This window comes from Callorhinchus milii, unplaced genomic scaffold (genome assembly GCF_018977255.1).
Source record: "Callorhinchus milii isolate IMCB2004 unplaced genomic scaffold, IMCB_Cmil_1.0 Scaffold6, whole genome shotgun sequence".
In the NCBI taxonomy this organism is placed as follows: domain Eukaryota; kingdom Metazoa; phylum Chordata; class Chondrichthyes; order Chimaeriformes; family Callorhinchidae; genus Callorhinchus; species Callorhinchus milii.
The window spans coordinates 12858816-12872460 of NW_024704747.1; the positions used below are offsets into that span (position 1 = coordinate 12858816).

At 45.9% G+C, this 13645-nt stretch overlaps 1 protein-coding gene across 3 annotated transcripts in view; it reads right to left on the minus strand.

Annotated features, from left to right (window-relative positions):
* Positions 1–1641: 1641 nt before the first annotated feature.
* The window catches only part of LOC103186700 (calcium-responsive transcription factor), a 32297-nt gene continuing 20293 nt past the window's right edge, over positions 1642–13645 (minus strand). The window contains exons 9-15 of one of the 3 annotated variants that reach the window (XM_007905886.2): positions 12993–13136; positions 11425–11664; positions 9921–10083; positions 9224–9293; positions 5653–5783; positions 4141–4504; positions 1642–2322 (exon numbers count right to left, since the gene is read on the minus strand). In XM_007905886.2, coding sequence (XP_007904077.1) covers positions 2222–2322; positions 4141–4504; positions 5653–5783; positions 9224–9293; positions 9921–10083; positions 11425–11664; positions 12993–13136 — 1213 coding nt within the window. In that variant the 3' untranslated portion in view covers positions 1642–2221. Of the gene's footprint in view, positions 2323–4140; positions 4505–4745; positions 4860–5652; positions 5784–9223; positions 9300–9920; positions 10084–11424; positions 11665–12992; positions 13137–13645 lie in introns of those variants that run through there. The other 2 variants (XM_007905885.2, XM_007905887.1) reach the window with 2 other exon arrangements.

The following is a 13645-nucleotide window of genomic DNA, read 5'->3' on the forward strand; positions in this document are numbered from 1 at the left end:
TTTGACATAGCGCCTTATCACATCTTCAATACGCTTCACAGAATATATATGACTATATTTTGTGGGTGAAACGCGGCAGCCAATTGCACACAGCAGTGTCCCACAAATAGTTGTGGATTGAGTGATCACTTTTTTTGAAAGGGATTATTACCCCTGCAAAAACGAGCCACCAATTGACTAACAACCGGGTTCCTACCTACTGGTAGGTAAACGGGCGTGTGGAGTAAGGAAACATGCCCAATGTTTCGCCCTGCTGAACCCAGGTCCTCTTGCTTGTGAGGCAAGTGTTCCAATCATTAAATTACAGGATTGCAGTAATGGCTGTGGTATTACGTCCCCATTGAAACATGCTCATTCCAAGAGCACTGACTGAGAGTCAGAATTGAAAACAAGATGATAAAAAAATGACAAACTACAATTGAATACAATTAAAAGTGGGTTTTATTTGAATTATTTTTGTTCCTTTGTGAATTGCTTTGAATGAAATGCAGCAATCCTTTGCCAACACTATCTTACTGCGCAGCAGCATAATTTATGGCCACATGTCACCGAGTTCCATGTACCTCTCTGGACAATGCCTGGTGGGCGGATAAGTAGAATTAATAGTCCCCATTGGTTGTTTACAATTGTATGAATTATTCTGATGATAGCCTGCTAAAAAGGGCAGGGAGGAGGGGGAAATTACAGTTGCTCCATTTCTCTTCCCCCCCACCCCCCCCCATTGTAACCAGGAATATTAATCCCAAAAGATTCAGATGGTTCAACCACTTGGCATTTCCTCACAGAGGTATGTTTCCCCGATTTAAGTTTTTAAACAAAAAAAATGTTTGACCTTTGATCTTTTGAAGACCACCCTAAAAAAGGGGAGTGGGGAGATGATAGTCTTAAGATACTAAAGCAGTCATATTTACAAGATAAATACAGCGAAGTACAATTACATTCAGCAATCTGCCATTATAACCAGGTAAAAGGGGAAATGCCTTCAAGGTAGCAGGCAAGAGTCCTACTGGAAGAAATGGTAGATCTGTGTCCCCTCAATCAGTCTCTCTAACCCCCCCCAGCCCATGTACCAGCACTGAGATACACAGAGTATGAGAGAAGACCCATCTCTCTCACCCAAAAATAGGGAACAAGTTGCAGTGGAGACTACATCTTACCCAGATTGCTCCTCACCCTCCTTCAAAGAGAGATGAATAAATATTGTGGCTATAGGCTCTATGTATTCCTATATCCAATGAATCAAAGCAGTTAAAACAATGTGTTTCTTCAGTTCAATCCCAGAACCTGTCTCTTCATTTCTGGGATTCCTACCACTGTATTCTACGGGCAAACTTTCCAAAGTTCCAGTGGCAGGAGTCAAGCACAGCAGCAAAAAAAAATTAGCTACACATTGTCAGAATTTAGAGACAATGCATGCTGCCAGTCCACTCCCAAACATTGTACGTCCCAGAGCTCAAACACACCACTCAGCTCTATTTGCAGAGAATCCAAAGAGACCTTTCTGTAGAGATTAAAAACTGCAACGAGATATCTCAGGCTCCCCTTCTTATTTCAACTCCAAACAAAACAATGGCTATTGCAAACCAGCTCCATGTTGCATTTTTTTTCCAATGTTTTTGCAGGAATTTCAGAATAGACGTATTTGGCCTGATCAGATCCAGCATGCTCTTTATTCATGTACTCTCACCAGCACAGAGATCCAGTACCAGCACCACAAATAATCACAAGTTGACTGTGAAACACTGTGAGCAACAACAGCCTCAAACCGAGGGCTGCAGTAGACCTGTGGAGACATGTCCTTAAGATAATCTTGATACATTCCAGTACAAGATCTATTCCCAGCTGGTGAATATAGACCTGCATGCAATGCTTGCCTTGTATTAGTTTTCAACAATGTTTAAGAGTATACCTTAGGTAAATCAATAGTGTACTTGGGTACTCTCCTTTTCAGCAGCTTCTATGTTTTGTCAGTCAATCCCAATAAAGTTCATTTTTATGAAGCAGCAAAAATTCCATGCAAATATCCTGCCTTGTAAATCAGGCAAATAATGTTACTGTTACAGGAGAAGAAGGGAACCTTTAACAAGGCCCTGATCTGTCCCCGACAACTCCCATGTATTCCGTGCGATTCTGTACTGCTCCAAGCACCAGGGTGCTGTTCAGCACCAGTCACTGGGAACCACCTTTGTTTCTTTAGAGCCCGCAGACTGGAAGCAGCGGGTCAGTCTCCTGGTGCTGCTATCTCTGATGTGCAGGAACCAATTCCAGATAAACGCCCATCTTCCAGCTCTTCTTTCATGTAGCTTACAGAACTGTCCCGGGCTAAGATCACATTTAAAAATGTTTCTTTAAATAAAATGCAACTCTAGAGCAACCAAGTAGTTGAATGAATGCAAGAAAGCAATTGCATTTCCCTTTTAATGTTTCCCTTAGAGCAGTGGTGGCCAACCTTTATGGTCGGCCTGTAAAATAATTTTTGATTTAATATTGCTTGACCCATGCCATAAATCAAGAAATATTCAATCGAGAAAAACTGAAAACATAACGGATTGAACACAGACTTACTGGTCTTGTGCGAATGTTCAGGGGGCTACTTCTCGACGACCTAGCGGACCACTTTCAACAACAACAAGATTACATTTGTATAGCAGCCTATGGGTCACAGGTTGGCCGCCACTGCCTTAGAGTAAACCCCGAGTGGTAACTGTACAACAAATAGACAGCATAACTAGTGCTTGCAGTTGCAATTGAATATGTTTTGAATCACTTATAACCGTTTGAACAAGTTAACTTGTGACTATCGTCTGGGGTGGGGGGGGGGAGGGAAGAGAGGTAAGCGAGGTCTCTGAAGTTGAGTTGGCTCTAAGGTGACATGCCTGGCAATAGAAAGTCGGAAACAAAATGCAAAATACTGTAGATGCTGGAAATCTGAAAACAAAAACAGAAGTTGCTGGGAACACTCAGCAGGTCAGGCAGCATCTATAGAGAAAGGAAAGTGAGTCAACGTTTCGGGTCCATGACCTTTCATCAGAACCCAATAGAAAGTTGGAATTGAGCCAGCCCTCTGTGGTGTCTCAGTGGTCCAGTTCCTGAGCCAGGCGAGTCCGCAGTATTCCAGGGCACTCCTGATGACAGCAGGTGTGGTTTTCGAGAGCAGTTCATTAAGGAATTCAGTCAGGAGAAATTAAGGTGCATTACCTTCTCATTGGGAGTCGCTGAGGATTGTTTGTGGTCTGAGCTCAGCAGACAATGTGAAAAGTCATACAGCAAAGTGGTAGTGTGAGTAAAACACTTTGATCTCTGGGGCTTGGGTTTCTACATGGCAGATGGAATGAAGGAATGCACCCTGATGGAGCATTCGGACATCGCAATGCTTTACAGCTCTGTCCTTTTACTCCTGGCACTTTCGTTTGTTTTCACATCAGACAGAAGGGTTTAGACCTCCTCTATAATACAACAATTTGTATTGATATAGTGGCCTTCATGCCATCAAAAATCAAACTAACTTCCCCTGATATGGGTAAAGGCACTGCCTTTGCAGCACTAGTTCATAATAGGTCCCAATCCTGGTCTATAATAATAATCCTTGCATTTGGTATAACGCCTTATCACGTCGGAAGGACGTCTCAAAGAGCTTCACAGGAATTACTCTGAATTGAAGTGACTGGATTTGTAGACAAATATGGCAGCACAATTGCACACAGCAATGTCCCACAAAGAGTGACCAATTTTATTTGGAGGATTGTTGACCAGGACACTGGGAGAAACTCGCTTCTCTTTTTGAATAGTGGCATGGGATCTTCAGTGTCCATCTGAACAGGCAGATGGGACCTATGCTGAGTTAGCTGCTCTTAGGTGAGGGAGGAGTCATATGCTGTAACTGAGACTAGTGTTTCTGGGTTAGTGAAAGGAAAATCAAAGTTTCTGCTCCAGATGGCTAGCCAATGGATGCCACAAAGACAGGATTGAACTTGGTGCTGATTTCCTCCACAGATCAGGTACTCACTCCTGTGAAGAATGGCCAATGGGTAGGATACCAGAAAGTATCCAGCACTCATGAAACCAAACTCCATTAAGTCAGTGGCTTCAGGAGAGGAAAGGGACTTGAAAACAAACAAAAAAAGTAATTATAGAACTTACTGACTGTGGAGGGTGAAGTGGCATCCATGATTTGTACAGGGATGGTCTGTCCTGGCCCAAGCAGAATCTGGTGGACTCCTCCATCAAGGCCAGTATCTCTCACTGTTACCAGCTGCCTCACGTTCTGCTCAGATACTGAGACGTTGACAATGGCTGAAGCTGCAGAGTCGCAGTCTGACAGTGAGCTGCTGAGCTGCAGGAAATGATCTTGGCTGAATACCTGCTGGTGCTCCTCTTCCTGCTGCTCGAGGCCGCTTGAGTCGAGCACTGCCAAAGTGTTGGTGATGCTCGATTGATGGGCACTCAATGTAACAACTGCTGTACTTGTGTCGGGGGAACTGAAGGCTGGTTGAAGCTGTAATCCCTTGATAGAGACACACAAAGAGAATTTGGTATCACTGTAGGCAGAATTTTTCCTCACTGTTGGGAGTAAATGTTGCATTTATATAGTGCCCTCCATGTAAACGAACAAACTACAGTGGAGCCCCATTGTAAGGTGGTAGTTGGGTCCATAAAATCTCAACCAACTTTATAATGGGGCTGCAATAGCTGGTTGGAACTTCTGCATGTGTCATTATGATTGCTCACAGCTAGCCGGCTCCCACCTTTTAAAAGGCTGACTTTCTGGGTCATCAGGTCGCTGCCAACGTCACTTCCTGCATGCAGAAGCAAACCGTCTGGCTGCATTCGCAGTGAATGGGGTTCATGCTCGCTTCGCACTATAAGCAAAAAACATGATGCAGATTCTACTGTATCTGGTATTACCGTACGCAGAATCTCCCCCAAAGTTGGAAAAAAATTCAATGCATTTACAAAGCGGCCTCCAAATACAGAGGGGACAGACTCTGTTCCATCAAAACAACCTGGGGCTAAGTTCCATTAAAACCACAGCGTCTCTGATGAAATTGGGCTGTAATCCAAGCTAACATCAAGCGGATGGCATATAAACTTGCGTCTAGGTTCCTCAAATGGCTCTGTGAGTTATTTCCACCAGTAGCTGAGCCACATAAATCAGGAACATTTTTGGTTAGATTTCTGCTGTGTGCTGAGTCAAGCTGATGTCAGCCAAGATTACATTGCATAAATAAGAGTAAAACTAGACCAAGGTAGAATTTCTTCCAAAGCTCTTCAAAGTTACAGAATCCCATATCTTATGGGTACCTTAGCAGCACTGAATGTTTCCCTGATAGACACAGTAACTGTTTTATTGTTGATCAATGGTACTGAACTACCAATAAGGTATGCAGGGGTACTTCCCATGGTATCAAGCTGCAGTATATGGACAGACAATATGTACAATCTACACACAAATTCTCAATACACACTGCAACAATTGCTCTTTCACATAATCACTTACACAGGGCCAATTTAATAATGAGCTTGGAAGAAAACAGAAAAGCTGAAATAATTTTTTTGAGGGGAAGAAAGACGTGGTTAGGAGAATATAAATCAACACATTCAAGAAAGGCTGAGATCTTGGTTCCCTTCAGTGGACCTGCACGTTCAACTGACCTGTAACTGTGCAAACAGCTTTGGTTGCAGAGAGGACAACGAAGACGGAAGCTGAGCTGCCTCTGGAGAAATTGCATTTCCCACCTGGGCCAGCTCCCCCTTAGTCATGATCGAATTGGATGTAACATTCTCTGTGGAACAATACTCAGGTGTGAAACAGGGCAACAATTTACCGTTAAAAGTTTCCTCCATTATAAAGCTCAGCACTTTGAAGCCAAGATGGTAGCACTAAGCAGCCAAATCTACAGACCCCTGCTCCCTCCCCTCGTGCCATGGTTAACAGCAAACAGGTAAAATGCTGAGAACAGTGGAACAAAATATCTGAGCTTGTAAAACGAGCTTGTCAGGTTCAAAAGTCTTTCTCTTTTCCTCAGTGTTCTTAAACAAAGGATGGGCAATTGGCAGTGTAGTGCAGTCTTTAAGTTTTAGTTTTGCAGAGATGATTGCCTTTTTCAAACAGGGTAGGGTAAGTATAGTGTATATTTTACTATCCTTCTGCTACCTTGTACTCCCTTCCCTCCCGGTCTCTGACACCTAAGCCATGACCGCCATCCCCCATCTCCCCCCCCGCACCGCGCTGTTTGTCCCAGAGCAGCCATCCTAAGTGTCCCATCGCTCACTCTCTCCGCAGCAACTGCCTCCGAAAGGCAAACACCCCTTCCCCCTCCTTCATCCATATCCTCTCTTACTCTCCCTGCTCCTCAAACTCCATGGCCACTTCTTCCCCACAACAAATCCTCTCTATACCACTCTCCCCATCACCGCCCCCCACCAGCTAAACTATCCATATTTCCCTCCAAAATGTTTGCTCCCTCTTCAACAAGGCCCATACTATCCATGACCTCATCCTGGATGAGCACATTGATATTCTTAGGCTTACAGAAACCTGGCTCTCCCCCAGTGATCCTGTCCCCCTTGTCGAAGCCTCCCCTCCAGATTACACTTTTCACCATATGCCCCACCCCAACCAACGTGGCAGCAGGGTGGCCCTCATCTCCCAAGCTTCCCTTGGTCTATCCTCCTATTCCTTGGGCTGTTTCTCCTCCTATGAGCACCTCACCCTCTACCATCCCTCCTCTCTCTCCCTTAAAAACCCGCCAAACCTCCTGGCTTGTTCCTCACTGATATCTCCTCTCATCCCTGTCCCTCTGCAATGAACACCTGGTCATAATGGGTGATTTCAACCTCCACCTAAACTTCCCTTGCACCACCTCCTCGGATTTCACTGCCCTCCTCACATCGACTCGTCGTGACCAGTTGTCATTGTCATCATATTGTCATCATCCTCGACCTCGTCATCACACACTCGTCATGATATTTCCGACTTGTCTATCATGGACAAGGTCATCTCGGACCACTTCCTCATCTTCCTCTCCTCCCACATCCCCCTCCCCTCTTTCAAGCCCTCCACCAATTTTTCCGCCCCTGGAAAAAGCTTCCCCCTGAGTCCCTCACAAATGTCCTCTCTTCCTCGGACCTCCTCTCCCTCTGGTCCTCCATCTGCAGCAATCCTGATTTAGCCGTCAAGCTGCTGAATCTCCAAAACCTTCAATTCCGACTCCCCTGAAATCCAGGGTTGTTTCCAAACCGACCAGCTCCCCCTGGTACAACAGTCATCTCCACTCACTCAAAACACAAACCCGGATGCTTGAGTGCAGATGCAGAAATCTGGCCTCACGCTTCATCACCAGCTGTGGCTTGAACACCTCCACACATACCACCTCTCCTTTTCATGGGCCAAAACTGACCTTTACTACAAAGTGATCCTGGAGGCAAACAATAATCCAAAGACGCTGTTTTCCACAGTCCATCACCTCCTCCGTGCACCCCCTCAAGCCCCCTCTATCCTTATGTCAAACGCCAAGTGCAAAGAAATCCTAGACTTCTTTGCATCAAAAATGAAACATCCGCTTTGCTGCATCGTCCTCCCCAGCATGTCCCCGTCCACCCCACCCAGACCATCCACACCACCTTCTCCCTCCGCCACAGCCCCTCCCACTCCCCCATCCTTACACTCTTTTGCCCCCATTTCTCCCTCCTCCCTCTCAACCACAATCACCCGGATGAAGTTCACCACCTGCTGCCTTGACTCCCAATCCACCCAACTGCTTGTCACTCAACTTTCCCTTCTCTCCCCTTTGCTGGCCGACATGGTCAACCAGTCTCTCTCTTCAGGCTGTGTTCCACTCCCCCTGAATACCATTGTCATCACACCCCTCCTCAAAAAATCCACCCTCGATCCCACTAATCTCTTAAACTGCCATCCCATCTCCAACCTACCCTTCCTTGCCAAAGTCCTGGAATGCATGGTTGCAGGTCAACTTCGGTCACCCTTTCCCTCCACTTCCTCCTCGAGCCCCTGCAGTCTGGATTTTGCCCAGAGACAGCACTTGTCAAAGTCACAAATGACATTCTCTCTATTTGTGACCAGGGCTCCCTCTGCCTCCTCATCCTCCTGCCGCATTCAATAGTTGACCACGCCATCCTCCTCCACCGGCTCTCCTCCTTCACCTACCTTAGTGGGACCACATTCGCATGGTTCGAGTCCTACTTAACCAACCGTCTCCATTTAATCTCAACAAATGGTTTCTCCTTCCGCCCCTGCCCGGTCACCTTCGGGGTACCCCAGGGCTCCATCATTGGCACTCTTCTTTTCCTTATCTAGATGCTCCCTCTGTGCGATGTCATCCGCAGACACGGGGTAAACTTCCACATGTATGTGGATGACACACAAATCTACTTTTCCTCCTCCAATACCAACTCCAGGTCCGCCAATGTTCTATCAGCTTGTCTGGCAGACATCAAGGCCTGGATGAGTGTAAACTTCCTCCAGCTGAATACGAACACGACGGAAGCCATACTCCTTGGCTCCCGTCAAAAGTCTTCACTCCTGCAGATCTAAATTCCTCAACCTCCCTAGACTCTCCCTCAGACTCACCGAACCAGTGCGCAACCTACGCGTCTGGTTCAACCCCCAGCTGTCCTTCCTCTCCCACATCCGGTCCCTGACCAGGACTCCTTTCTTCTAACTCCGCCACATTGCCCGCCTCCGACTGTACCTTACCCCAAATGCAGCCGAAAGCTGCATACTGACCCACATCAAACTCTGTACCCACATCTTACCAGTTCTGGCCAGGCTTCACTGGCTCCCCATCACTGAACGGATCAACTTCAAGATCCTCACACGTGTTCAAATCCATTCACTCCTGGCACCTCCCTAACTCTCCAACCTCCTCACTCCCCAATCCACCAGCTGGCACTTCCGCTCGACTGGCACCGGCCTCTTGCTTGTCCCTGGCACCCTCCGCCCTACCTTCGGAACACTCTCTCTCAATCCCTCCACCTTTCCCCCTCAAGTCCCGCCTGAAAGCTTTCCTCTTTGACCGTACTTACGGCCACTTCCCCCCTCCACTTGGCTCAGAGTCAGGGTCCATCACTGTTAAGCGCTCTGAGAAACTGCCCTGCATGGAGGGCGCGATATAAATGTAAGTTGTTGTTATTGTTGATATGTATGTATGGTTTTGAGAGCAGAATGCTGTCTAAGGTTTGCACTAACATGCTCTGTACGCACCATCATCATGTGCAGCGGCAAGTGTGACCGTGACTGTCTCAGTATGTAAACTTCCATTGGAGGCTGTCCACTGCAACTGGGAGGACAGAATCACACTGATCAGTACTGCAAAAAACAATGCAAGACAGCAATAAATCACATCAACTAATAATTCTCACCTGAAGCAGTTTCATACTCATCTTATTTTAACGAGTCTCAACCCGTGTGTAGTTTGTAAATCGTCTCTACTCAGAAGGTTGTGGCTTTGAATCCCAAGTTGGGATTTCAACTCACATAACCTAAGATGACTCTCCAATGCAGTGCTGGGTGTGCGTTGCATTGTCGGAGATGCAGCCCTTCAGATAAGGTGTTAAACCGAGGTGCTGTCTGCCTGTTCGGGTGCATGTTAAAAATCTCATGGCACTATTCAAAAAGAGATGGGAATTTCTCCCTGTATCCTGATCAACAATCCCACAAATACAATTGGTCATTTGTTTTGCAGCTGTTTGTGGGACATTGTTGTTTACAATTGTGCTGTTGCATTTGCCTACACTCCATTTCACAGTAAATCCTGAGAAGCGGTTTGAGACGTCTTTCGACGTGACAAGTCGCTACACCAAATGCAAGGATTATTACTCAGAGGTTAAGTGCATAGAATCTTGGAAAATGACGAGAATTCCAATCCCTCATCTGATATTACTTGTACACCAGATCTTACCGCTGCAGTCATGGATCCAGGCATGTATTCCAGCTTGTCTCTCTGCAAGGCTCGCTGTGCCTCGTGGATGTGGTTCTTGATGTCATTGACCGTTGGGAAGTAGGAGAGATTGTGTCGCTCAGGAACATCGTCGGGTTTAAATAGTTCCCGTTCCACAAATTTTCTAAACAAAAAACGACAAACAAGCATATCCATTGCAGGTAAGAACTGTTAAATTTTTAAGCAATTTTCACCGATAAATACCCATTTTTTTTGGTGAAAGGCAATTGGGAAAAAAATATTTTTACCTGAATTTAATGAGGGGAAAAGGTTGGTGAAAGTAATTGGAAAAATAAAATATTCACAGCAGTATTAATAGTTAGCTTTAACCTTTAACATTGTGCCAATAATAATTGCAGTACTGTCGGTTGCAAGGTTTAACAACTCATCATTTAGCTCAAGGTCCCTTCACTAAAAGATTATTATCAACAGGATTCTTTTCACACAGATCACCTTAGATCACTACATTGACCTAAACACATTTATTACAGGCATCCAAACCAACAATACAAACAACAAATTACATTTTTATAGCGCCTTTCACGTCAGGTAGACAACCCAAAGCGCTGGACAATCAAGGATGTGCAGCTGAGCTGAGGGATGGGATCAGGAGGGATGGAGGGCAGGGAGGGTGGAGGTAGGAGGTGACTGAATGCGCAGGCGAAGATGGGAATCTTGATACAGGCCTTGAAGGAGGCAGCGGAGGGAGCGAGGCGAAGGTACTGTGGGATGGAGTTCCAAAGGGTGGGCCAGAGAGGCTGAAGGCCTGACTGCCGATGGTGGGGTGGTCAGGGGACGTGAAGCAGACCAGAGTCCGCTGAGAAGAGGTAGCGCACAGGCTGGTAAGGCTTGTCTCAGAATTAGGGAGGAGCAAGGCTATGGAGGGCTTTGAATGCAAGAATGAGGATTTTGAACTCAATCCTCTGGGGGATGGGGAGTCAGTGGAGCTGGAAGTGATGGGCTCACAGAGCTTGGCGTGGGAGAGGACACGAGCTGCAGAGTTTTGAATACTCTGCAGCTTGTGGAGGGAAGAGTTGGGAAGACCAACAAGCAGAAAGTTAGCATAGTCAAGCCTAGATTGATGGATGAGGGTCTCGGCAGCCTTAGGGGAAAGGCAATGGCAGAGCTGGGCAATGTTGTGGAGGTGGGGAAAGGCAGAATGGGTCATGGCACAGATGTGGTGTAGAAAGCACAGTTGAGGGTCTAACAAGTCAGAGGTTCAGTACTGATTCAAAGAGGTGTAGAGTGCATCCATGAATGGTGAAGCTGTCTGCGCCTGAAGTGTGGAGGCACTGACGGGAGACAAGCAGGAGGGCCTCGGACTTGTTGATGTTCAGTTGGAGAAACTTAGCTCTCATCCAGGACTTTCAAACCAAAAAGGAATGTCACATTATTTCTACGATGGCCTTGCAATTGACTTGATCTACCTGGTTTGCAATTTATTTATGAGCTGCGGAGAATATACCTTAGCTGTTTCCGGACTGTGTAAACCTGGTCCAGCCCCTGAGCGACCAGTTCACGAATCTTCTCAGACACCCGTGGGTGCAGGCGAGAGGACAAGGTGTCATTTTCATCCACAGCCCCAATGTCTTCTTCTTCCACTGCAACAAATGGTGGCGGGGATGGTGGAGGTGGCGGTTGTAGGTAGACGCCCTCCTGATCATGGTATTGGTGTGCCTGCGGCGTGGGTAACTGCACGTACCATCTGTAGCAACAGGGACAAAGTCAACAATAGCGATCAGGGAAAATTCCCAATACCAGGAGCTCTGCACCAGCTCGCCTGAAGACTGAAAGAGATACAGAATTTGAAATGGAGAATTTGTGTCTTCTCAAACTGCAACAATTAGTGTTGTACTGCAGCTGAATGCATGGGGTTGAGTAGTGCTTAAAGCTCATACCATGGGTGGTGGGGCAGTAGGTTAGTGGTTGGCCGTTCCTGTCATAAGGAGTGTGATATTGGATCCCAAGTCCATGTGGTGGTATGCAAGGTTGGTGGTGAAATGCCACTTGCTGCCAAGCTCAGAGCTTCCAGCTGAAACCTTCGAATAGTGGAGCAAGGCTCCAGCACCCTCAAGTAGCGTGGATAAACTCTCACCCACAATAGGAACATCCAGGCGCCTGACAAAAGGCAAGATGATGGGACAGTCCTAGAGAGGATTCCAGATAAATATAATTGGGAAAGCTAAGTGTGGAAAGGAATGGGTGAAGCTGATGTCCCTGACAGTAGGTTGCCTCTACAGGTGGTTAGGTTTGTTTAATACATTTTTCTTCAATAAAGTTGACTGTTTGTTCTCTAATGATAGCTGGCATTGACTGCTTCTTCCCAGACATCCCTGTGCCTGCTACAATATACTCAAAAACACATTGAGGACTAAAATCACAGTAATTTCCATCTTTAGGTGTGATGCATGGAACTCTCAATTTGGTTTGGATACAGTTGAGCATGGTGATGGGTCATGTGTCCGGCTGACTAGACGGCTTCCTACGCTAAATCAGAAGCTACTGACATCACCTTGGGAAGGAAGTGACATCAGTGGCTCTTTTTACACAGTACGCAGGAAGTGATGTCAGCACCAACATTAGGACCCAGAAACCGTCCATTTTATTAGTGCTCCACCTTTGAGCTGTTGGACTCAGAAGACCATATAATGAGGTTCTTCTCTAGTATGTTAGCAGTGCGTCTTGTCAAATTTGTATTATTCCTGAGGGGTAGGTGTTAACTTTCTGCATTGCTATGTCAGATTAAGGACAGTTGGCTGCAACATCAGTATTGAGCATATGTTGATTCATTAATAAGGTTAGCAGGAGCACATCTTGCATGTCGGGATTCGCTCTGAAAACACATCACGGAGTCACATGATGGACACCGGAAGGGGAAAACAGGAATCCCACACAAAGGAATTTTCCGCTAAGAATTTAACAAAAAGGAAATCATTCAGTTGCATGGGAACCAACCCATCACTCCCAATGACCTCACTAATCCTATAGTGAACCGTACCCAAGTTTATCTTCTGTATGTGTAAAGCCCCTTACCTGACAACTCCACCTGCATCAAATCCGTTCTTTTTTAGCATATTGAAGGCCTTCTCCTGCTCTTGTCGTATTACTTTCTTATCAATCTTGGGGTCTGTGGGAACCCTGTATTCTGGGAATTTCCGCACTTTTTTAATGTAGATTCTGTAGATGAATAAACACATAGATGGTTTCCAAACACTCATGTCACAGGACCTTGGCTACACTCTACTTTAACAGGCAACATAACAATAACAGTTATTAACTTGACTCAGTTGGTAGCATGCTCGACTTGGACAGAAAGGGTTCAGTTAGATTATCCAGTGTGGATTCAACTCATCAGATTACAGATCCTTGCATGTGACCTAGCGCCTTATCATGTTATTGAGACAATGCAAAACGCTTCACAGAATATAATCTAAAGTGAATGGAATATGTATTTTGTGGGGAAAATAGGGTAGTAAATTGCATACAGCAGTGTCCCACAAACAGTTGTGGATTGAGTGACCACATTTTTTTGGAAGGATTATTACCGTCGGAAAATGATCCGCCAAATGACTAACAGGTTTCTACTTACTGCTAGGTAAACAGAGGCATGTGGAATGAGAAAACTTGCCTTACATTTCGCCCTGTCTGGGTATTCAAACCCAGTTCCCCTCGCTTGCGAGATGAGT